Consider the following 25,394-nt stretch of genomic DNA (forward strand, 5'->3'; position numbering starts at 1 on the left):
CATAAGACACTAACAGTCATTTTCTGCAATCTGCAGCTATCAGAACAAGCTTTGTGGCCTGTGTGGCAACTATGATGGAGATACTAAAGATGACTTCCGCAAACCAGATGGAAGCTTAGCTGAAAATGCCAATGACTTTGGACACAGTTGGAACATGAATCCAGAGTGAGTATTGCAGAGATGCAAGTGTAAAGAAACATTTACCATTGACAAAAGACAAATGTTCTTAAGATGATGTCTGTCTTGACAGATGTAATAAGAAACCCAACACTACCATCCCTGGGTGCAATGAAGAAGAACAGGAACTGTATGAAAGCTCTGGATATTGTGGCATTCTGCTGGACAAAAATGGACCTTTTGCTGTGTGCCATCCCAAAGTCAACCCCAATGTATGTTCATGTAGAGGATAGTGCACATATAATAAACAAATGTGGAACAGGTCCTTATTCAGAGCTTGTTGTATTTGTGTATGTGTGTGTGCATTCAGGTTGAAAATGTGATATTAGTAATAGTGGAATAATTTGAATATGTGGTTTTGGATGGTCACATAATATAAAGCATTGTAACAAAGTGATTGTTTGTTCTCAGAATTACTTCAGGGACTGTGTCTTTGACTTGTGTGAGCTGGATGGAGCCAAGCCCATTTTGTGTGAAGCCATTGAAGCCTATGTCAATGAATGCCAAGATCGTGGGGTCAACCTTGGACCATGGAGGAATGAAACCTTCTGCCGTGAGTATTGGAAGGACAAATGATTTCATTTAGTAGTAAAATATCTTTAAGTATGTCATTAGGTAAAAATCAGTTTGGCTGAGTAGTTGGGAGAAAATGACACAAAGAAGTTTATGTCAGTTTTGACTTGAGGAAGAGTACTTCATACGGGCTTCCTACTCACTAAAGGTAACTGAGGGAGTGCTGCTTTAGCATACCTAGTTGGGCAGACAACATATGCCAAGAGGCTGCAGGAGACTGGGTTACCACCAAACTCAAACAATCTAGTTACACGGAAGACAACACAGCTGGAAGTGCCAAAGACATATCTCTTTTCTTGTGAAAAGCTGTCATTTTATATGTTAACCAGCACATACTTTTGTTTCCTATCACTAACTTCAACCTCTTGTGGTCTGCTTAGCACTGAGCTGCCCCCCAAACAGCCACTACGAACCCTGTGCAGATCCTTGTCAGGAAACATGCTTTGGAAAACCCCCCTCTTGCTCTGGTCCCTGCTCTGAGTCCTGTGTGTGTGATCCCAGCTACGTCCTGAGTGCTGGCAAGTGCGTTAAGGAGAACATGTGTGGCTGCAACCACACGAACGGCCAGTATTATGAGGTATGGTGAAGTGGGTCTGATAGGCCAGCAGTGAATCATTTGGTCCTTTGTATTTCAAGTCAGGTCACTTGCAGTCTCTTTATGTCCTCTCTAAAAAAAACATTTTCATACATACATGCATAAAATGATCTACAAAGAATCATCTGTGCCTGCTATGCTTAATTGTCAATTTTGTTGTCTGTTTGTCAGCCTGGAGAGGAGTTTTTTGAGGAAGACTGCAAGCGAAAATGTTGGTGTGGTGCAGCTGGAATTACCTGTGAAGCCTCTGAATGCCCCCCAATGCATGAATGTAAACTTCAGGATGGAGAGCTGGGCTGCTATCCTACGAGTATGTTTGTAATGTTCACACCTAAAAACAAACAAACAAACAAACAAAAAAAAAAAACAGCAAAGCTGTAGCCATTATATTCTAAGTAGGTTTCCAGATCTCATGGGTTGGACTGCCAACCTGAAAAGTTTTGCAACTGTGTTTGACGTGATGCTGTAGACTTTGTCAAAGTTCTCAAAGTAGCATTTTCTATCCCTGCTCAAATATACATCAGAGATAAAGTGGTAATGGAAGATAGAGAAACACAACCCAGAGGTGTCTTTTATTTTCAGTAACAGTGAAATATTTATGTGTGTGTTGTTGTTGTGTTTCTTTTGCTCTCTTCTGTTCAGTTTGTCTATAACAACACTTGTTCCATGCATTTTTTTATAATACAAAATCACAGAGTTGCAGAAAAGAAATGCCAATAATACAAATTTTTGTCTAGTGAGGAAATGATATATTCTTTGCATCTATTTTAATGCCAGTATAAGTCCAAAGCAGCAGTGAACTTCACTGTTCTTAGGTAATTGTTCTACAGTGGCTTCATCTGTGTTTCAGTCTGATGTTCCTGATGTTTTTCCCTCTCTCAGGCTTCCAGGATTGTGTAGTTTCTGGGGATCCACACTACAATACCTTTGACAAGAAGTACTACAGCTTCATGGGAACCTGTACTTACACACTGGCCAGAACCTGTAGGAACAGCACAGGTACACACCAATTTGAGACATTTATTCATTAAGATGTTTGGGTTTCATTGCACCTGTTCTAGTCTTGCCACACCACACCCACAAATTAAAGTTTAAATGAGCTAAATTTACTCATTCATTATTTTCATCGCAAAGCATGACACATGTTGTTTTCATTCACGTTTGCTGCAAAAAGAAGACACTGAATGTCAGTGGTGGTTTGTATGTTAATGTCAATATCTGCCAATATTCACCTTTAATATAAACACACAATATGCCTGATTGTCGTGGTCTTCCCTGTGCAGGCCCTTGGTTCTCTGTGGAGGCAAAGAATGAAGAGAGAGGAGTTGCAGGAGTGTCATACCTGAGGAAGCTGTATGTGACAGTGGATGGAATTACTGTGACCCTGATGAAGAGCAGTAGAACACTGGTCAGTATATGAATGAATTACTATCTGTTGTATTTCCCATCTTTAGGTATAATGTGTGCCAATAGACATCCCACACACTAGTTGTATCATCACCATGGATGTCTAATGTCTACACATATCTGACATTTTAGCAAAGAACTCAAATTATATATTCAGTTACTTTGTTGCTAACAGCATGTAAAAAACAAAACAGATTTTTCCCATTTTGTCAGTTGAATCTATGCCAAAGATAACACAGTGTAATAGGCATAAAGCAGTATCTTTCTTGCTTTTTAAAACTATACAAAGTCTGTTTTTTCCCGATATACTGCACACTCCACACTCTTTGTACTTTTATACTCCCTGACCTGTCCACCAATTAGACGTTTACACAGTCTGTTTAACATCTTTATATTATCTTTTTCTTCATCATTGAATCAGGTGAACGGAGTACGGGTGGCTCTGCCCCACTCCCCCTCTCCTCTCATGTCTATTAGTCTTGCTGGTCAGTTCATCACGGTTCAAACATCCTTTGGCCTGAGGGTGCGTTGGGATGGAAACCATTATGCCCAGATCTCAGTTCCCAGGTTAGTATAAATATTGGTTCGAACCATTTTGATATTGTAGAACTTCTTTTTATTTGCATACCACATTCATATAATACACCTGACCACTGTCTCCATTGCTCCATCATTCTTTTTTTGATGACCACTTTCCTCCGAGGCATAACCATAACGATCTGAAGAAACTCTGATCTAAACTGCTGAATGTCACCAGTTGTTTCATGTATGTTGTGAAAAAACATAGCAGTCCATTTGTGTGCATATCGTGGACATATGCAACTTTTAATATATACTAACGATGCCCTGGTTTATTGTATCAGGAATTATTGCATTCTCTTCATTTGTTTCTAGAATTACAATAAAAGGGCAAGCAACACCTTATTATACATTGCAAATATTCTTAAGATTGTCTTATGTTAATCCTACATATCCTGCCTTGACTTTGTCCTACCAGCTCCTACTATAACCAAATGTGTGGCCTTTGTGGTGACTATGATGGGAATCCAAACAATGACTTCACTAAACCAGATGGCACTGTGGCAGGGAATACTAATGACTTTGGGAACAGCTGGCAGACCGAAGATGATGAAGATGACTCGTGAGTTCAAACACATTTATCTTACTGTCTTTTGGATTTCTTCTGGTTATGTCTTTTGTTACCTTACTGTCGGACTCTTCCTGACACACTGAAGAGAATGTAACTGTGTTTTGTATTTGTATTGACCAGATGTACCCCAGGAACAAAGCCTGATCCAGACTGTGACCCCAACTTGGAAGCTGAAGTTGTAAAACCAGAGAAATGTGGTAAAATTACAGACCCTACTGGACCCTTCCGGTAAGAATTCACAACCGCTCCACTTTTGGTTATCAACTTAGTTAAACTGATGGGATGCCTGGTAATCACCCAACTGAATTGTAAAATATGAAAAAATCTTTTCAATACTATTATTGTAATACTGTAATGAACCCTTCTGGCACTGGGATGCCAGGTTCTTGTCCCTCATTCTCAAACACAGCAGCAAGCTTTCTACCCATGAGTTGCCAGTTTCTCTACATCTATCGTTGCAAAAAGCAGCAGTGCACCCTTTTAGCACTGGAATGCCAGGTTCTGTCTATATCCCTCCTGTGCAAATGCAACAGCGAGCTTTAGGCACCGGGATGCCAAGTTCTCGTCCCTCATTCCCAAATGCATCAGCAAGCTTTTCTACCAAGTTGTTTTTAGTTCCCTCTCTTTCCCTCTATCCTTCCTACTCAAAATACAGCAGCTAAATTTTTGGCACTGGGATACCAGGTTCTCTGTCTCTTATCCTTCCTTTGCAAATGTAGCAGCAAGCTTTTGGCGCCGGGATGCCAGGTTTCTTTCTCTATCCCTCCATTGCAAACACAGCAGCAAGCTTTTAGCACCAGGATGCCTTGTTCTCTTTCTCTATACCTACTTTATAAATGCAGGAGCAAGCTTTTGGCACAAGGTTTCCAGTAACCCTTCTCTCTGTCCCTCCTACACAAAATGCAGCAGCATGCTTTTTTTCCATTGGGATGCCAGGTTCTCTTTCTCTGTCCCTCCTTTGCAAATGTAGTAGCAACAAGCTTTTGGGACCGGGAGTCTGGGTTTCTTTCTTTATTCCTCCTTTACAAATGCAGCAGCATACTTTGGGCACCGGTATTCCAGTTTCTTCTCCTTCATTCGCAAGCCCATAACAAGCTTTTCTTCCTTTTATCCCTTCTTAGCAAAAATTCAGCAGGAAACCCTTTTTGACACTGGGATACCAGGTTCTCTTTCTCTGTCCCTCCTTTGCAAATGTAGCAGCAAGCTTTTGTGACCGGGATTCCAGGTTCTTGTCTTTCACTCGCAATAGCAGTAGCAAGCTTTTCTTCCCTCTTTCCCTTCTTAGCAAAAATCCAGCATCGTCTAAGGAGCTCTCTGCTGGTTTTGGGGGCTATCATTATGGAAGGCTCTTCTCCTCTAATCAGTCTTTCAATTCAACCCACCCTTCCAAAACTGCTTACCGTCATCTCTGTTACTTTCAGAGATAGGTATAGTAGTTATCGCTACCTTACCCAAAGTAAATTAAGCAGCCAGGCGCCCCCTGTCCATCTTCTATTCCAAGACAAGCTCACGGAAGCTTTTACAAGTCGTCAAGCCATTACCTCAAGTCTTAAAATCCAGGCATGCGTCCATCCAGGCTTCGGACTAGTCGAGCCACGTCGCTACTCGATCTAGGGTTCTCCTCTTTCATCTATTAAAGTCTTTCATTGTCTGAAATTTACATATTAAGCGCCTTGAGGCGACTGTTGTTGTGATTTGGTGCTGTATACATAAATTGAATTGAAAATTGAATTATCACTGCAGAGGTCTTTGACCTTCGTAATTCAAAGTTATTGCTGCTTCTCGGGCTGCCATCTTTGGGGATCAGCTGCTGCCAGTACCCAGCGATGCCTTGCCCAAACCGCAGTTCAATTCATGTTTAAGCCATTCACCTTTATCTACTAAAACACTTTCAAAACTAAAATGAGGATGTGGCCCCAGCTAGTGAATTATTGCTAAACTAATGCAAGAGTTATTGACTGTTCCACCCCAAATGTAGTTTGTTTGTTTGAACTCAGATTTTCAGTATATATGAGCCTCTGCCTTTTCCTGCCTAAGCTAAGTGAATGTTTTTCTCTGTTACAGGGAGTGCATCAGTGTAGTTAATCCCACTCCATTCTTCCAAAGCTGTGTGTATGACATGTGTCAGTTCAACGGCCAGCAGCACGTGCTGTGTGACCAGCTCCAGGCCTACACTGATGCATGTCATAGTGCTGGAGCCAAAGTCTACCAATGGAGAACTCCAGACTTCTGCCGTAAGTTTGAATCTGACATATACTAAATATATCTATATGATATATGATAGTTTAATAATAATATTAGCTGTGCTTTGTGAACATTATAAAGTATATATAAAACACAGTCACAGTGACATCACCCATTGGCTTGATAAGCCCCATTCTGAAGCATGAATGAATAATACCTTTTCATGTTGGAAACATGAGCCTTCAGAATTTTTCCTTTTAAATGGGGTGCATGCCATAGCTTCTCCATTCGGAAGTTGTCTCCACCTGCAGTTTCCCCCTCCAGGGGCAAGGGTACCTAGACTCGGGGCTTAGAGTACGCTTGGGGAGTGTGATTGTGTGTACAGCGTCTCTCTATGTCTGTCTCCACGTTGGGTGAGTGTTGAGCAATTGTATATGAGAGCATGAGGGTGGGAATAGATGTTTGTATCTGTGTGTGCCTGTTTGTCTGTGTCTATATGTCAGGTTGGGTATCAGACGCCACCTCTCTGAGGACATCTCAGGCCCTCCAAGGTTTGGAGGCCCATCTCCCCCCACCACTTCCCCTGCCGGTGGCGGACGCCCTCAGACATCGGTGCGTTGGTGGTTCTCTGTCTCCGGGGGTGGGCGCCCAGGTACCCACCGGCTCACTCCTTGGCAGCTGCTTATTGGGGCCTGGAGCCTGGGGCTCGCTCGGGCCACCTTGGGGATGGGGTGCCCTCGGCCTCACGGCCCGGGGCTCGGCCACTCAGGCACAGCTGGCTGCCGGCGGAGCTCACGGGCACGTCACTGCAACCCCCCCTGGCTTCTGCTCCGCGGCTGCTGAGTGACCCCTCATCTGGGACTCTCCTCAGCTCTTTCTGGGATAGTGGCGCGGCTGCCCCTCTGTTGGTCTTCCTTGGTCTCTTGTGTTCTGGGGGCCTCTGGATGTCTGGAGTCTTGATCTCCTCCATACCTGCTTCATGCCCTGGAGGTCGGGGCAGTGGCCCCCCACACCCTCTAGCAGATCATTACATGAAGGAACCTTTTAAAAACAAGCGCGTTCATGCTCACAGGTGTACACACGGGTGATCACACACACAAATTACACCCTTTTTGGCTCCTACCTCAAAGCACACTGTGCGCTGTCGATCTCACGTGCTGCACAATAATGTTTAATATTTAGTATTTACTGTCATATTCTCATATATCATTGTGATCTTGTTTATTACTCTCGTTTTCTTCTGCTTGCTTTCTTTTTTCTTTCTCAACAGGTGATCCAGGTGATCGATATATGTATTTTTTGTCTGCTTATTCTGTTGGTTTTTGTTTTTTGCCCTTTTTCCCCGTCCCTCTTCTCAGGTTTTTTTCTTTCCCTCTTTCTTTCTCCACATTCTCTCCTCCAGTCAAGTCTGTCCCGTATTCAGCAAGTGAAAATAAAATAAACAATAAAAAGTTGAATCAAATGGACCATTACGGCAAGGCTGGGATGGTCCATTTGGTAAAGTAAATCCGTTGGGCATCTTTCTTCGCCTTTAGACAATAATTCTGATGGCAAAAGAACCAAACGGGACAGGTTAAAAAAAAAAAAAAAAAAAAAAAAAAAAAAAAAAAAAAAAAGGAAGTTGTCTCCACCTGTAAATATAACTAAGATATATTACACCCTGCTCACCAACACTATAATTGAACTTATAATCATATTTATAATTGTATAGGGAGAAGAGGTTAAAATACAGTGCACAATGCTGAAACCAATGTAAAATGATCAATGCAGTTAATACTGTCCTTGCTTTAATTTATGACACTGCACAAAGTTAAATCAATATGAGATACGTAGATGCCCTGTCTTTGAATCATCCTACTCCCCCCCTCCCTTCTCTGTTGCCATTTGTCCACCATTGTTCCCTCTCATTATTGTTCATCCCTGTGTTTGTCCACACAGCTCTGACCTGTCCTCCCAACAGCTCCTACTCCCTTTGTGTGAGTTCATGTCCTGAGACATGTCTTGGTGTGGTGGGACCACCTGGCTGTGAGGAAGTGTGTGTGGAGGGTTGTGAGTGTAACCCTGGCTTCATTCTCAGTGATGACAAATGTGTGGAACTGAGAGACTGTGGTTGTGTGGACCCCAGTGGAACCTATCACCCTGTAAGTGGAAACAGCCTCCAAACAATTAAAACCATATTCCATTTACCTTTAAAATGTGCTAAGCTCATGCTAACATCATTTTCAGTTCTCTTTATATTGTACCACTTCAACAGGAGAGACACCAAAAGACACACAGACCCTACAGTACAAAAGAAATCAAAACTCAACTAAATTAAGGGTGCATAGGCTGCAGCGAACTGTTGGCACAAAAATATTGGTTTTACAACAAAGATTTTTACTTTCAACTTATCAAGCACATATTATATTTATTATACTGTATTTTGCCTGACTGGTGTTATAGCATTTGTATTTATGTCAGAGCATTTATATACTGGTGCCACCACAATTAGCAAGCCCAAGATCAGTAAATAAATGAGTGTAGGTTGGCCTGATTAATGTAATTAATTAATTAGTGGCATACAGAATCCCTGGTTTGCATCCAAATGTATATTTATCATTTAGATCTTTATATTCATGTGATGTATAAGAGAGAATTACATGACAAATATTCTGATTATTTTTTGCATTCTGTGTACATTTGTCAGGTGGGCGATGACTGGTACTTGGAGGGTTGTGAACAAAAGTGTATGTGTCACAGTGGAGGTCTGCTACAGTGTCATAACACCAGCTGTAACCCAACTACTGAAAGCTGCAAACTACAAGATGGAGAATATGAATGCCACCCTCTGGGTATGTTAATCACACAGCTTTAAATATATCTACAGGATATAATATATTAAAGATTTTTGTTGAGGCTTCTATTGAGTCTTGAGCGAGTTATCCATCTTATACAGCGGCTCCACAATCTGCGATACATGTGTTTATCATTGAGTGAGTGTGACAGAGAAAGAGCTGTATGAAAGCATGGATGTGGATTATAGTGTCAAGTGCTTTATCCGACTGGTCCTAGAAATGCAGTAAATAAATGCAGTCATTTTAGCAACAGGTGGTCCAAACCTCCACTGTCTCAACTTATGTTGTTAGTTTGGACTGAGTTTGTTAAGACTGCATAATAACTTCCTACCTTTGTTGTTCCTGAAAGAGTATCTGCTCATTTTCAGTAATCCTTTTTCTTTCTATCCAGACCTGTGTCCTCCTAACGCAGAGTATATAGAGTGCGGTCCAGCTTGCATTCCTACATGTATGGAACCCTCTACCAACTGTTCTGGCTCCTGCATCACTGGGTGTTTCTGCAAACCAGGCTTTGTCTTCAAAGGACGGCACTGCGTGCCACTGGACAAGTGTGGTTGTTTAGATGACAACAATAACTATTATGAGGTCAGATGTCCTAGTTAGTACTGTGTACAGTGTACATTTAAAGACATACAGTATACTTTCTCAGTACTGATTGTTTTCATTTTATCCAGCCTGGTGAGATAGTATTTGGAGACGGCTGCACAAAGCTGTGTCGCTGTGCAGGGAACTACACTTTGGAATGTGTTGATAACTCCTGTGACCCCACTGAAGAGTGTCGAGAGGTTAATGGTGTTGCAGGCTGTTATCCTAAAGGTAATAATGTTTGTTGACTTTATTGTTGTTGACTTGATTTAATACAGTGTAATAAATTACATCTGCACAAGGAGCACCTTGTGTTGTGCTTTACAGTCAGTCGGTATAACTTGATAGTTGAAGGTGTGGAAATTACAATTTTCTCATTTATTATTCCTTTAGGTACATCCACGTGCATAGCATCTGGCGATCCACACTACACCAGCTTTGACAAACGCAAATATGACTTCATGGGCAACTGCAGCTATCTGATGTCTAGTCCATGCAATGACACAACTGTGCCCTACTTTGAGGTCCATACTGACAATGAAAACCGGTATAACAGGCCAACCATCTCCTATGTGAATGCCGTACATGTATACGCACGGATGATAAAGATCTCCATTCTCAAAGGTGGCACTGTGCAGGTAAGACATGAGAGGAAGAAACAGGATGTTTTGCATGTCAAAACCAATCACGCTTTCAGGCACTACTGCATTACAAACAAACATCATTCTGTGGTACAAATCACTGCACATGCTCAGGAACACTTCTGAAAACCACTGCAATTGACCATGGAAAGAAACTTGCACTTACACTTAGCACTTAATTCCTCCTACACCGAGCGACGCATCGGGCAGCTAACAATCTCCATCAATGTCAGTCAGAGGCGAATGTTTCAGCTTCGTTCCAGGCGATATCGACGGTTTTCAGATCATCCATGAACGTTCGACGCCATGTGATATTTGGTCGGCCTTGCTTTCGCTGGTTCTGCCGAAGGCTTCTTCCTGTTAAAAGACGCCTCTGTCACCAAAGCGCTTGGTCAATGGGGTGACATGATTGTTGTTTTTTTTCTCTGTATGTATTATTGTAGGGTCTACCTTACAATATGAAGCGCCTTGAGGTGTCTGTTGTTTTAGTTTGGCACTATATTAAAAATTTATTTTAAACAAATTGAATTGGAGACGTCGGAGGACACCGGCTGCCTTCCCTGCTCTGAAGTTGACATCTTGATCAGAGATCCTCGTCATTCGAGATGATGCTGCCTAGATATGTGAAATTTTCCACCTTTTCAGCACGTTTTTGGTTGATTATGACGGGAACATGGGCACTTGTGTATCCAACTCGGAGTACCTTGGTTTTCTTGGCGCTGATTCGTAATCCGACTTTCGTCACCTCCCTCTGCAAAGCTGCAGTCCACTCTTGGAGGTCTTCCGTAGTCGAGCCCAGTAGGGCGATGTCATCCAGGAAGTCCAAGTCGATGAGATTGCTCGTGCCAGGGGACACCGATGCCAGCTTGGTCAACTGATCATTGCATGATTAAGTCAATTACCAACAGGAAGAGGAAAGGCAATAGCACCCATCCCTGTCAAACGCCTTGAAGAGATTCGTTGAGAAATCATCTGTCCGGACGCAGAAGTGGGAGCTGGAGTAGAGACCACAAAAGGCATCTACAAACTGCTGGAGGACTCCATATTGACGTAGGATAGCCCATAGAGTCGGCCAGTTTACGTTGTCAAAAGCTTTCTTAAAGTCGTTGAAATGAATAGAAATCTTTCTTTGCTATTCCAATGTTCGTTCAATGATCATGCGGAGGGTGAAGATGTACTTGATGCACGACTGCATCCAGCAAGCTCTCTCACAATCGTTCGTCTACTGTGCGTCATAGCCAATTCAAAAGAATGAGGCAAAGCACTTTCCCGGGTACCGACAGCAGCGTGATGCCCCGGCAGTTGTTACAGTCACCCAAATCACCTTTCGGGAAGTTTGGTGATAACACCTTTTGCCCATTCATAGGGTACACGTGATGTTAACCAGCAGGCGTTTAGGGATCTTCTAAGGGCGGCATCCAACTGGCCTTCGTCGTGCTTCAGCATTGTGGGTAGGAACTCGTCCAGGCCAGCAGCCTTTCCACTCTTGAGTAGTCAGATCGCTCTCTTGACTTCGGCGTCGCTGTTTTTTCCGATATCGACAGGAAGAAGAGCCGTGGAGGGTGCAAGTTCTTCGTCCTCGAACAGGTGGAGTGGCTCGGGCTGGTTTAAAGTATCGCAGAACTTTTTGGCTCAATGTTGGTCTTGCTCAGCTTCAGTGAGGAGGACTCGTCCATTTTGTCTCGGATTGGGACCAAGCGGCCACTGCGAGCCCAGTTAGATCTCGTACTATGCAATTTAAAATTCAGGTATCGTTCTGCTCGACCGTTTTGTTGGGCATCCATGCCTTTGGCTTCGATCCACTCTCACTGCATTTGACATGTCGGGCAAGAGCTGAGTTGTTCAGGCATCATTGGCATGATCAAGGAACGTTTCTTTTCAGTTACAGATAGTAATGTTATGACATGGGTAATTCAAAAATGAAAATGTTGGCTAATAATTGACCAGATTTGATGTACTGTGCCTATTTTCTCATACAGGTTAATGGGACCAATGTCAATCTGCCACTGTCCCCGGCCCCCGGTATTTCTGTGTTCAAGTCAGGAAAACACTACACTGTCTCCATGAACTTTGGTGTGACGGTTCGATATGATGGAAACACCTTTATGGACATAAAAGTGATCGAAGAGTGAGTGAAGACCAACTTCATGGTTTCCTTATAAAATGGTGTTTTAATCAAAAATTCACCAGTTCAGAAATGTACACCCATACTGATACAACTAAAAATACTGTAAGCAGTAATAAGGTGATAAAGGCAGGAAATAATGGCACAGCTAGGATACTTTATTTAAACAATTTAGCAGCTTCAGCAACACAAACAGCTCACTCAAACTTTCAAGATGAGATGTAGTTCTGACTAAGTTGCTTATCTTTCTTGCATGAGACACTAACAGTCATTTTCTGCAATCTGCAGCTATCAGAACAAGCTTTGTGGCCTGTGTGGCAACTATGATGGAGATACTAAAGATGACTTCCGCAAACCAGATGGAAGCTTAGCTGAAAATGCCAATGACTTTGGACACAGTTGGAACATGAATCCAGAGTGAGTATTGCATAGATGCAAGTTTAAAGAAACATTTACATTGACAAAAGACAAATGTTCTAAAGATGATGGTCTGTCTTGACAGATGTAATAAGAAACCCAACACTACCATCCCTGGGTGCAATGAAGAAGAACAGGAACTGTATGAAAGCTCTGGATATTGTGGCATTCTGCTGGACAAAAATGGACCTTTTGCTGTGTGCCATCCCAAAGTCAACCCCAATGTATGTTCATGTAGAGGATAGTGCACATATAATAAACAAATGTGCAACAGGTCCTTATTCAGAGCTTGTTGTATTTGTGTATGTGTGTGTGCATTCAGGTTGAAAATGTGATATTAGTAATAGTGGAATAATTTGAATATGTGGTTTTAGATGGTCACACAATATAAAGCATTGTAACAAAGTGATTGTTTGTTCTCAGAATTACTTCAGGGACTGTGTCTTTGACTTGTGTGAGCTGGATGGTGCCAAGCCCATTTTGTGTGAAGCCATTGAAGCCTATGTCAATGAATGCCAAGATCGTGGGGTCAGCCTTGGACCTTGGAGGAATGAAACCTTCTGCCGTGAGTATTGGAAGGACAAATTATTTAATTTAGTAGTAAAATATCTTTAGGTATGTCATTAGGTAAAAATCAGCTTGGCCGAGTAGTTGGGAGAAAATGACACAAAGAAGTTTATGTCAGTTTTGACTTGAGGAAGAATACTTCATACGGGCTTCCTACTCACTAAAGATAACTGAGGGAGTGCTGCTTTAGCATACCTAGTTGGGCAGACAACATATGCCAAGAGGCTGCAGGAGACTGGGTTACCACCAAACTCAAACAATCTAGTTACACGGAAGACAACACAGCTGGAAGTGCCAAAGACGTATCTCTTTTCTTGTGAAAAGCTGTGATTTCATATTTTAACCAGCACATACTTTTGTTTCCTATCACTAACTTCAACCTCTTGTGGTCTGCGTAGCACTGAGCTGCCCCCCAAACAGCCACTACGAACCCTGTGCAGATCCTTGTCAGGAAACATGCTTTGGAAAACCCCCCTCCTGCTCTGGTCCCTGCTCTGAGTCCTGTGTGTGTGATCCCAGCTATGTCCTGAGTGCTGGCAAGTGCGTTAAGGAGAACATGTGTGGCTGCAACCACACGAACGGCCAGTATTATGAGGTATGGTGAAGTGGGTCTGATAGGCCAGCAGTGAATCATTTGGTCCTTTGTATTTCAAGTCAGGTCACTTGCAGTCTCTTTATGTCCTCTCTAAAAAAAACATTTTCATACATACATGCATAAAATGATCTACAAAGAATCATCTGTGCCTGCTATGCTTAATTGTCAATTTTGTTGTCTGTTTGTCAGCCTGGAGAGGAGTTTTTTGAGGAAGACTGCAAGCGAAAATGTTGGTGTGGTGCAGCTGGAATTACCTGTGAAGCCTCTGAATGCCCCCCAATGCATGAATGTAAACTTCAGGATGGAGAGCTGGGCTGCTATCCTACGAGTATGTTTGTAATGTTCACACCTAAAAGAAACACAGCAAAGCTGTAGCCATTATATTCTAAGTAGGTTTCCAGATCTCATGGGTTGGACTGCCAACCTGAAAAGTTTTGCAACTGTGTTTGACATGATGCTGTAGACTTTGTCAAAGTTCTCAAACTAGCATTTTCTATCCCTGCTCAAATATACATCAGAGATAAAGTGGTAATGGAAGATAGAGAAACACAACCCAGAGGTGTCTTTTATTTTCAGTAATAGTGAAATATTTATGTGTGTGTTGTTGTTATGTTTCTTTTCCTCGCTTCTGTACAGTTTGTCTTTATAACACAAAATCACAGAGTTGGGGAAAACAAATGCAAATAATACAAATTTTTGTCTAGTCAGGAAATGATATATTCTATGCATTTATTTAATGCCAGTATAAGTCCAAAGCAGCAGTGAACTGCACTGTTATTAGGTAATTGTTCTACAGTGGCTTCATCTGTGTTTCAGTCTGATGTTCCTGATGTTTTTCCCTCTCTCAGGCTTCCAGGATTGTGTAGTTTCTGGGGATCCACACTACAACACCTTTGACAAGAAGTACTACAGCTTCATGGGAACCTGTACTTACACACTGGCCAGAACCTGTAGGAACAGCACAGGTACACACCAATTTTAGACATTTATTTATTAAGATGTTTGGGTTCCATTGCACCCGTTCAAGTGTTGCCACACCACACCCACAAATTCATCCAGGTTTAAATGAGCTAAATTTACTCATTCATTATTTTCATCACAAAGCATGACACATGTTGTTTTCATTCACGTTTGCTGCAAAAGAAGACACTGAATGTCAGTGATGGTTTGTATGTTAATGCCAATATCTGCCAATATTCACCTTTAATATAAACACACAATATGCCTGATTGTCGTGGTCTTCCCTGTGCAGGCCCTTGGTTCTCTGTGGAGGCAAAGAATGAAGAGAGAGGAGTTGCAGGAGTGTCATACCTGAGGAAGCTGTATGTGACAGTGGATGGAATTACTGTGACCCTGATGAAGAGCAGTAGAACACTGGTCAGTATATGAATGAATTACTATCTGTTGTATTTCCCATCTTTAGGTAAAATGTGTGCCAATAGACATCAGACACACTCTTTGTGTCATTACCATGGATGTCTTATGTCTACACATAACTGACATTTTAGCAAAGAACTCAAATTATATCTTTAGTTACTTTGTTGCTAACAGCATGTAAAAAAAAAAACAACAACAGATTTTTCCCATTTTGTCAGTTGAACCTATACAAATGCCAAAGATAAAACAGTGTGATAGGCATAAAGCAGTATCTTTCTTGCTTGTTAAAACTATACAAAGTCAGTTTTTGCCTGATATACTGCACACTCCACACTCTTTGTACTTTTATACTCCCTGACCTGTCCACTAATTAGACGTTTACACAGTCTGTTTAACATCTTTATATTATCTTTTTCTTCATCATTGAATCAGGTGAACGGAGTACGGGTGGCTCTGCCCCACTCCCCCTCTCCTCTCATGTCTATTAGTCTTGCTGGTCAGTTTATCACGGTTCAAACATCCTTTGGCCTGAAGGTGCGTTGGGATGGAAACCATTATGCCCAGATCTCAGTTCCCAGGTTAGTATAAATATCGGTTTGAACTATTTTGATATTGTAGAACTTCTTTTTATTTGCTTCACACATTCATACAATACACCTGACCACTGTCTCCATTGTTCCATCATTCTTTTTTTGATGACCAATTTCTTCCGATGCAACCATAACCTAACGATCTGAAGAAAAAACCATAGCAGTCCATTTGTGTGCATATCGTGGACATATGCAACCTTTAATATATATTAACAATGCCCTGGTTTATTGTATCAGGGATTTTTGCATTCTCTTCATTTGTTTCTAGAATTACAATAAAAGGCCAAGCACCACCTTATTATACATTGCAAATATTCTTAAGATTGTGTTATCTTAATCCTACATATCCTGCTTTGACTTTGTCCTACCAGCTCCTACTATGACCAAATGTGTGGCCTTTGTGGTGACTATGATGGGAACCCAGACAATGACTTCACTAAACCAGATGGCACTGTGGCAGGAAATAGTAATGACTTTGGGAACAGCTGGCAGACCGAAGACGATGAAGATGACTCGTGAGTTCAAAGACATTTATCTTACTGTCGTTTGGATTTCTTCTGGTTATGTCTTTTGATGCCTTACTGTCGGACTCTTCCTGACACACTGAAGAGAATGTAACTGTGTTTTGTATTTGTATTGACCAGATGTACCCCAGGAACAAAGCCTGATCCAGACTGTGACCCCAACTTGGAAGCTGAAGTTGTAAAACCAGAGAAATGTGGTAAAATTACAGACCCTACTGGACCCTTCCGGTAAGAATTCACAACCGCTCCACTTTTGGTTATCGACTTGGTTAAACCGATGGGATGCCTGGGATCGTACAACGTTTTTTTTCCAGGCCTTAAAAAATCATGAAATAAATGACAGTATGCCTGGTAATCACCCAACTGACCTGTAAAATATGAAAAAATCTTTTCAATACTATTATTGTAATGCTGTAATGAAGCTTTCTGGCACTGGGATGCCAGTTTCGTTCTTTGTCCCTCATTCTCAAACGCAGCAGCAAGCTTTCTACCAACGAGTTGCCAGTTTCTCTCCATCTATTGTTGGAGAAAGCAGCAGTGCACCCTTCTAGCACTGGGGTGCCAGGTTCCTTCTATATCCCTCCTTTATAAGTGTAGCAGGAAGCTTTTTGCACCAAGATGCCAGGTCCCTCTTTTAAAAATGCACCAGCATACATCTGGCACCGAGTTGCCAGATTCTTGTCCCTCATTCTCAAACACAGCAGCAAGCGTTCTACCCACGAGTTGCAAGATTCTCTCCATCTATCGTTGCAAAAAGCATCAGTGCACCCTTTTTGCACTGGAATGCCAGGTTCTGTCTATATCCCTCCTGTGCAAACGCAACAGCAAGCTTTAGGCACCGGGATGCCAACTTCTCGTCGCTCATTCCCAAATGCATCAGCAAGGTTTTCTATCAAGTTGTTTCTAGTTTCTCTTTCCCTCTATCCCTCCTTCTCAAAATGCAGCAGTTAAATTTTTGGCACTGGGATGCCAGGTTCTCTGTCTCTATCCTTCCTTTGCAAATGAAGCAGCAAGCATTTGGAGCCCGGTTTGCCAGGTTTCTTTCTCTCTTCCTCCTTTATAAATGCAGGAGCAAGCTTTTGGCACCAGGTTGCCAGTAACCCTTCTCTGTGTCCCTCCTACACAAAATGCAGCAGCATGCTTTTTTTGCACTGGGATGCCAGGTTCTCTTTCTCTATCCCTCCTTTGCAAACTCAGGAGCAAGCTTTTGGCACCGGGTTGCCAGTTTGCCTTCTCTCTATCCCTCCTTCACAAATATTCAGCAGGAAACTCCTTTACAAATGTAGCAGCAAGCTTTTGGGACCGGGATTCCGGGTTTCTTTCTCTATTTGTCCTCTACAAATGCAACAACAATGTTTTAGCAATGGGATGCCATGCTCTCTTTCTCTATTCCTCCTTTACAAATGCAGCAGCATACTTTTGGCACCAGAATGCCGGGTTCTTGTCTTTCACTCGCAAACGCAGTTGCAAGTTTTTCTTCCCTCTTTCCCTTCTTAGCAAAACCGAGCATCATTCTTTTTGGCACCGGGATGCCAGTTTCTCTTCCCTCTTTCTCGCTTTCACAAATGTAGCAGCAAGCTTTTCCTAATAACTGCAATACCAGTGTCCATGCATCTATACATCTTTCAGAAAATTTTTCATTGCACATTACTGACACCATGTTGCCAGTCTTTGTCTTCATATCGGACACTTGCAAACACAGCAGTAAACATTCCTCATACCAGGATGCCAGTTTCTCCATTTTGTTCCCTCGACTGCAAAGTGCAGCAGTTAACCCTTCTGGCACAGCATGCCAGTTTCTGGCTTTGACTGCAGAAGAGTTAATCACATCTGAACTCCGCTGTGCACATAATTCCTCAAGGCATCCCTTCACTTCTCATGTGCTTTCACTAGCATCATCCAAATCCTTCCTTCTTGGCACAGTCATTCCAGACAGTTCTCCAAACCAAGGTTTGGAAAACATCCAAAATGACTTAATCATCTTCTATGAGGTTCAGTGGAAATCTACTCGGCTCTCTGCTGGTTTTGGGGGCTATCATTATGGAAGGCTCTTCTCCTCTAATCAGTCTTTCAATTCAACCCACCCTTCCAAAACTGCTTACCGTCATCTCTGTTCCCTTCAGAGATAGGTGTAGTAATTATCGCTACCTTACCCAAAGTAAATTAAGCAGCCAGGCGCCCCCTGTCCATCTTCTACTCCAAGACAAGCTCACGGAAGCTTTTACAAGTCGTCAAGCCATTACCTCAAGTCTTAAAATCCAGGCATGCGTCCATCCAGGCTCCGGACCAGTGAAGCCACGTCGCTACTCGATCGAGGGGTTTCCTCTTTCATCTATTAAAGTCTTTCATTGTCTGAAATTTACATATTAAGCGCCTTGAGGCGACTGTTGTTGTGATTTGGTGCTGTATACATAAATTGAATTGAAAATTGAATTATTGCTGCAGAGGTCTTTGACCTTCGTAATTCAAAGTTATTGCTGCTTCTCGGGCTGCTATCTTTGGGGATCTGCCAGGCCCGGGAGCCACTGCCAGTACCCAGCAATGCCTTCCCCAAACCGCAGTTCAATTCATGTTTAAGCCATTCACCTTTATCTACTAAAACACTTTCAAAACTAAAATGAGGATGTGGCCTCAGGCAGCGAATTGTTGCTAAACTAATGCAAGAGTTATTGACTGTTCCACCCCAAATGTAGTTTGTTTGTTTGAACTCAGATTTTCAGTATATATAAGCTTCTGCCTTTTCCTGCCTAAGCTAAGTGAATGTTTTTCTCTGTTACAGGGAGTGCATCAGTGTAGTTAATCCCACTCCATTCTTCCAAAGCTGTGTGTATGACATGTGTCAGTTCAACGGCCAGCAGCACGTGCTGTGTGACCAGCTCCAGGCCTACACTGATGCATGTCATAGTGCTGGAGCCAAAGTCTACCAATGGAGAACTCCAGACTTCTGCCGTAAGTTTGAATCTGACATATACTAAATATATCTATATGATATATGATAGTTTAATAATAATATTAGCTGTGCTTTGTGAACATTATAAAGTATATATAAAACATAGTCACAGGGACATCACCCATTGGCTTGATAAGCCCCATTCTGAAGCATGAATGAATAATACCTTTTCATGTTGGAAACATATTACATCCTGCTCACCAACATTATAATTGAAATTACAATCATATTTATTATTGTATAGGGAGAAGAGGTTAAGATACATTACACAATGCTGAAACCAATTTAAAATGATCAATGCAGTTAATACTGTTCTTGCTTTCATTTATGACACTGCACAAAGTAAAATCAATATGAGATACGTAGATGCCCTGTCTTTGAATCATCCTACTCCCCCCCTCCCTTTTCTGTTGCCATTTGTCCACCATTGTTCCCTCTCATTATTGTTCATCCCTGTGTTTGTCCACACAGCTCTGACCTGTCCTCCCAACAGCTCCTACTCCCTTTGTGTGAGTTCATGTCCTGAGACATGTCTTGGTGTGGTGGGACCACCTGGCTGTGAGGAAGTGTGTGTGGAGGGTTGTGAGTGTAACCCTGGCTTCATTCTCAGTGATGACAAATGTGTGGAACTGAGAGACTGTGGTTGTGTGGACCCCAGTGGAACCTATCACCCTGTAAGTGGAAACAGCCTCCAAACAATTAAAACCATATTCAATTTGCCTTTAAAATGTGCTAAGCTCATGCTAACATCATTTTCAGTTCTCTTTATATTGTACCACTTCAACAGGAGAGACACCAAAAGACACACAGACCCTACAGTACAAAAGAAATCAAAACTCAACTAATTTAAGGGTGCATAGACTGCAGTGAACTGTTGGCACACAAATATTGGTTTTGGAACAAAGATTTTTACTTTCAACTTATCAAGCACAGATTATATTTATTATACTGTATTTTACCTGACTGCAAAAGACACTGGTGTTATAGCACTTGTATTTATGTCAGAGCATTTATATACTGGTGCCACCACGATTAGCAAGCCCAAAATCAATAAATAAATGAGTGTAGGTTGGCCTAATTAATGTAATTAATTAATTAGTGGCATGCAGAATCCCTGGTTTGCATCCAAATGTATATTTATCATTTAGATCTTTATATTCATGTGATATACAAGAGAGAATTACATGACAAATTTACTGATTATTTCTGCATTCTGTGTACATTTGTCAGGTGGGCGATGACTGGTACTTGGAGGGTTGTGAACAAAAGTGTATGTGCCACAGTGGAGGTCTGCTACAGTGTCATAACACCAGCTGTAACCCAACTACTGAGAGCTGCCAACTACAAGATGGAGAATATGAATGCCACCCTCTGGGTATGTTAATCACACAGCTTTAAATATATCTACAGGATATAATATATTAAAGATTTCTATTGAGTCTTGAGCGAGTTATCCATCTTATACAGCGGCTCCACAATCTGTGATACATGTGTTTATCATTGAGTGAGTGTGACAGAGAAATAGCTGCATGAATGCATGGATGTGGATTATAGTGTCAAGTGCTTTATCCGACTGGTCCTAGAAATGCAGTAAATAAATGCAGTCATTTTAGCAACAGGCGCTCCAAACCTCCACTGTCTCAACTTATGTTGTTAGTTTGGACTGAGTTTGTTAAGACTGCATAATAACTTCCTACCTTTTTTGTTCCTGAAAGAGTATCTGCTCATTTTCCAGTAATCCTTTTTCTTTCTATCCAGACCTGTGTCCTCCTAACGCAGAGTATATAGAGTGCGGTCCAGCTTGCATTCCTACATGTATGGAACCCTCTACCAACTGTTCTGGCTCCTGCATCACTGGGTGTTTCTGCAAACCAGGCTTTGTCTTCAAAGGACGGCACTGCGTGCCACTGGACAAGTGTGGTTGTTTAGATGACAACAATAACTATTATGAGGTCAGATGTCCTAGTTAGTACTGTGTACAGTGTACATTTAAAGACATACAGTATACTTTCTCAGTACTGATTGTTTTCATTTTATCCAGCCTGGTGAGATAGTATTTGGAGACGGCTGCACAATGCAGTGTCGCTGTGCAGGGAACTACACTTTGGAATGTGTTGATAACTCCTGTGACCCCACTGAAGAGTGTCGAGAGGTTGATGGTGTTGCAGGCTGTTATCCTAAAGGTAATAATGTTTGTTGACTTATTAAAGACTGGAATTTGGACTAGAATTATCCCTTGCACCTAAAGAACGTATCATTTAAGGAATGGATGGTCTAGCGACACCTCAAGACAACAGTATTTGGACTGGTGGTCAACTGTGATTTAATGCAGTGTAATAAATTACATCTGCACAAGGAGCACCTTCTGTTGTGCGTTACAGTCAGTCGGTATAACTTGATTGTTGATGGTGTGGAAATTACAATTTTCTCATATGTTATTCCTTTAGGTACATCCACGTGCATAGCATCTGGCGATCCACACTACACCAGCTTTGATAAATGCAAATATGACTCCATGGGCAACTGCAGCTATCTGATGTCTAGTCCATGCAATGACACAACTGTGCCCTACTTTGAGGTCCATACTGACATACTGATGAAGAAACAGGATGTTTTGCATGTCAAAACCAATCACGCTTTCACGTTATCAGGCACTACTGCATTACAAACAAACATCATTCTGTGGTACAAATCACTGCACATGCTCAGGAACACTTCTGAAAACCACTACAATTGACCATGGAAAGAAGCTTGCACTTACACTTAGCACTTAGTTCCTCCTACGCCGAGCGACGCATCGGGCAGCTAACAATCTCCATCGATGTCATTCAGGGGCGAATGTTTGGCACTATATTAAAAAAATTTATTTTAAACAAATTGAATTGGAGACGTCGGAGGACACCGGCTGCCTTCGCTGCTCTGAAGTTGACATCTTGATCAGAGATCCTCGTCATTCGAGATGATGCTGCCCAGACATGTGAAATTTTCCACCTTTTCAGCACGTTATTGGTTGATTATGACGGGAACATGGGAACTTGTGTAGCCAACTCGGAGTACCTTGGTTTTCTTGGTGCTGATTCGTAATCCGACTTTCGTCACCTCCCTCTGCAAAGCTGCAGTCCACTCTTGGAGGTCTTCCGTAGTCGAGCCCAGTAGGGCGATGTCATCCAGGAAGTCCAAGTTGATGAGATTGCTCGTGCTATCCTACGAGTGTGTTTGCAAACATCACACCTAAAAAAAACCACAGCAAAGCTGTAGCCATTATATTCTAAGTAGGTTTCCAGATCTCATTGTTTGGACTGCCAACCTGAAAAGTTTTGCAACTGTGTTTGACATGATGCTGTAGACTTTGTCAAAGTTCTCAAACTAGCATTTTCTATCCCTGCTCTAATATACATAATTAGACTGAGTAATGGAAGATAGAGAAACTCAACCCAGAGGTGTCTTTTATTTTCAGTAACAGTCAAATATTTATGTGTGTTGTTGTTATGTTTCTTTTGCTCTCTTCTGTACAGTTTGTCTATAACAACACTTGTTACATGCATTTCTTTATAACACAAAATCACAGAGTTGGACAAAGAAATGCAAATAATACAAATTTTTGTCTAGTCAGGAAATGATATATTCTTTGCATCTATTTTAATGCCAGTATAAGTCCAAAGCAGCAGTGAACTACACTGTTTTTAGGTAATTGTTCTACAGTGGCTTCATCTGTGTTTCAGTCTGATGTTCCTGATGTTTTTCCCTCTCTCAGCTTTCCAGGATTGTGTAGTTTCTGGGGATCCACACTACAACACCTTTGACAAGAAGTACTATAGCTTCATGGGAACCTGTACTTACACACTGGCCAGAACCTGTAGGAACAGCACAGGTACACACCAATTTTAGACATTTATTCATTAAGATGTTTGGGTTTCATTGCACCCGTTCAAATGTTGCCACACCACACCCACAAATTCATCCAGGTTTAAATGAGCTAAATTTACTCATTCATTATTTTCATCACAAAGCATGACACATGTTGTTTTCATTCACGTTTGCTGCAAAAAGAAGACACTGAATGTCAGTGATGGTTTGTATGTTAATGCCAATATTTGCCAATATTCACCTTTAATATAAACACACAATATGCCTGATTGTCGTGGTCTTCCCTGTGCAGGCCCTTGGTTCTCTGTGGAGGCAAAGAATGAAGAGAGAGGAGTTGCAGGAGTGTCATACCTGAGGAAGCTATATGTGACAGTGGATGAAATTACTGTGACCCTGATGAAGAGCAGTAGAACACTGGTCAGTATATGAATGAATTACTATCTGTTGTACTTCCCATCTTTAGGTAAAATGTGTGCCAATAGACATTCCACACACTAGTTGTATCATCACCATGGATGTCTTATGTCTACACATAACTGACATTTTAGCAAAGAACTCAGATTATATCTTTAGTTACTTTGTTGCTAACAGCATGTAAAAGAAACCAACAGATTGTTCCCATTTTGTCAGTTGAACCTATACAAATGCCAAAGATAACACAGTGTGATAGGCATAAAGCAGTATCTTTCTTGCTTGTTAAAACTATACAAAGTCAGTTTTTGCCTGATATACTGCACACTCCACACTCTTTGTACTTTTATACTCCCTGACCTGTCCACCAATTAGACGTTTACACAGTCTATTTAACATCTTTATATTATCTTTTTCTTCATCATTGAATCAGGTGAACGGAGTACGGGTGGCTCTTCCCCACTCCCCCTCTCCTCTCATGTCTATTAGTCTTGCTGGTCAGTTCATCACGCTTCAAACATCCTTTGGCCTGAGGGTGCGTTGGGATGGAAACCATTATGCCCAGATCTCAGTTCCCAGGTTAGTATAAATATTGGTTTGAACTATTTTGATATTGTAGAACTTCTTTTTATTTGCTTCACGCATTCATACAATACACTGTCTCCATTGTTCCATCATTCGTTTTTTGATGACCACTTTCCTCTGATGCAACCATAACCTAACGATCTGAAGAAACTCTGGTAGATAACGATCTAAACTGCTGAACGTCACCAGTTGTTTTATGTATGTTGTGAAAACTTAAAAAACCATAGCAGTCCATTTGTGTGCACATCGTGGACATATGCAACTTTTAATATAAACTAACGATGCCCTGGTTTATTGTATCAGGGATTTTTGCATTCTCTTCATTTGTTTCTAGAATTACAATAAAAGGCCAAGCAACACCTTGTTATACATTGCAAATATTCTTAAGATTGTCTTATCTTAATCCTACATATCCTGACTTGACTTTGTCCTACCAGCTCCTACTATGACCAAATGTGTGGCCTTTGTGGTGACTATGATGGGAACCCAGACAATGACTTCACTAAACCAGATGGCACTGTGGCAGGAAATACTAATGACTTTGGGAACAGCTGGCAGACCAAAGACGATGAAGATGACTCGTGAGTTCAAACACATTTATCTTACTGTCTTTTGGATTTCTTCTGGTTATGTCTTTTGATGCCTTACTGTCGGACTCTTCCTGACACACTGAAGAGAATGTAACTGTGTTTTGTATTTGTATTGACCAGATGTACCCCAGGAACAAAGCCTGATCCAGACTGTGACCCCAACTTGGAAGCTGAAGTTGTAAAACCAGAGAAATGTGGTAAAATTACAGACCCTACTGGACCCTTCCGGTAAGAATTCACAACCGCTCCACTTTTGGTTATCGACTTGGTTAAACTGTTGGGATTTCTGGGATTTTACAACGTTTTTTTCCTGACCTTATAAAATCATGAAATAGATGGCAGCATGCCTGGTAATCACCCAACTGACATGTAAAATATGAAAAAAATCTTTTCAATACTATTACTGTAATGCTGTAATGAAGCCTTCGGGCACTGGGATGCCAGTTTCGTTCTTTGTCCCTCATTCTCAAATGCAGCAGCAAGTTTTTACCAATGACTTGCCCGTTTCTCTCCATCTATCATTGCAAAAAACAGCAGTGCACCCCCCTATCACTGGGATGCCAGGTTCTTTCTATATCCCTCCTTTTGCAAGTGCAACAGCGAGCTTTTGGCACCAGGATGCCAAGTTTGTTATTCCTCATTTGCAAATG

The 25,394-nt window shown here is 41.7% G+C and overlaps 1 protein-coding gene across 1 annotated transcript in view; it reads left to right on the forward strand.

The window, feature by feature from the left end:
- LOC134624117 (uncharacterized) overlaps positions 1 to 25,394 on the forward strand; it is a 57,225-nt gene that overhangs the window by 12,331 nt on the left and 19,500 nt on the right. Inside the window, exons 15-52 of the mRNA XM_063469090.1 lie at positions 37 to 165; positions 251 to 389; positions 589 to 730; positions 1,131 to 1,327; positions 1,517 to 1,655; positions 2,228 to 2,344; positions 2,629 to 2,753; positions 3,174 to 3,319; positions 3,750 to 3,893; positions 4,023 to 4,130; positions 5,967 to 6,136; positions 8,025 to 8,227; positions 8,773 to 8,917; positions 9,312 to 9,505; positions 9,595 to 9,736; positions 9,899 to 10,143; positions 12,126 to 12,274; positions 12,560 to 12,688; positions 12,774 to 12,912; positions 13,112 to 13,253; positions 13,654 to 13,850; positions 14,040 to 14,178; positions 14,699 to 14,815; positions 15,103 to 15,227; positions 15,660 to 15,805; positions 16,189 to 16,332; positions 16,462 to 16,569; positions 19,121 to 19,290; positions 19,763 to 19,965; positions 20,522 to 20,666; positions 21,050 to 21,243; positions 21,333 to 21,474; positions 21,739 to 21,942; positions 23,046 to 23,162; positions 23,451 to 23,575; positions 24,003 to 24,148; positions 24,592 to 24,735; positions 24,865 to 24,972. Of these exons, the coding sequence (XP_063325160.1) occupies positions 37 to 165; positions 251 to 389; positions 589 to 730; positions 1,131 to 1,327; positions 1,517 to 1,655; positions 2,228 to 2,344; positions 2,629 to 2,753; positions 3,174 to 3,319; positions 3,750 to 3,893; positions 4,023 to 4,130; positions 5,967 to 6,136; positions 8,025 to 8,227; positions 8,773 to 8,917; positions 9,312 to 9,505; positions 9,595 to 9,736; positions 9,899 to 10,143; positions 12,126 to 12,274; positions 12,560 to 12,688; positions 12,774 to 12,912; positions 13,112 to 13,253; positions 13,654 to 13,850; positions 14,040 to 14,178; positions 14,699 to 14,815; positions 15,103 to 15,227; positions 15,660 to 15,805; positions 16,189 to 16,332; positions 16,462 to 16,569; positions 19,121 to 19,290; positions 19,763 to 19,965; positions 20,522 to 20,666; positions 21,050 to 21,243; positions 21,333 to 21,474; positions 21,739 to 21,942; positions 23,046 to 23,162; positions 23,451 to 23,575; positions 24,003 to 24,148; positions 24,592 to 24,735; positions 24,865 to 24,972 (5,718 nt within the window). The remainder of the gene's footprint in view (positions 1 to 36; positions 166 to 250; positions 390 to 588; positions 731 to 1,130; positions 1,328 to 1,516; positions 1,656 to 2,227; positions 2,345 to 2,628; positions 2,754 to 3,173; positions 3,320 to 3,749; positions 3,894 to 4,022; positions 4,131 to 5,966; positions 6,137 to 8,024; positions 8,228 to 8,772; positions 8,918 to 9,311; positions 9,506 to 9,594; positions 9,737 to 9,898; positions 10,144 to 12,125; positions 12,275 to 12,559; positions 12,689 to 12,773; positions 12,913 to 13,111; positions 13,254 to 13,653; positions 13,851 to 14,039; positions 14,179 to 14,698; positions 14,816 to 15,102; positions 15,228 to 15,659; positions 15,806 to 16,188; positions 16,333 to 16,461; positions 16,570 to 19,120; positions 19,291 to 19,762; positions 19,966 to 20,521; positions 20,667 to 21,049; positions 21,244 to 21,332; positions 21,475 to 21,738; positions 21,943 to 23,045; positions 23,163 to 23,450; positions 23,576 to 24,002; positions 24,149 to 24,591; positions 24,736 to 24,864; positions 24,973 to 25,394) is intronic.

This window comes from Pelmatolapia mariae, linkage group LG3_W (genome assembly GCF_036321145.2).
Source record: "Pelmatolapia mariae isolate MD_Pm_ZW linkage group LG3_W, Pm_UMD_F_2, whole genome shotgun sequence".
Taxonomy (NCBI): Eukaryota; Metazoa; Chordata; class Actinopteri; order Cichliformes; family Cichlidae; genus Pelmatolapia; species Pelmatolapia mariae.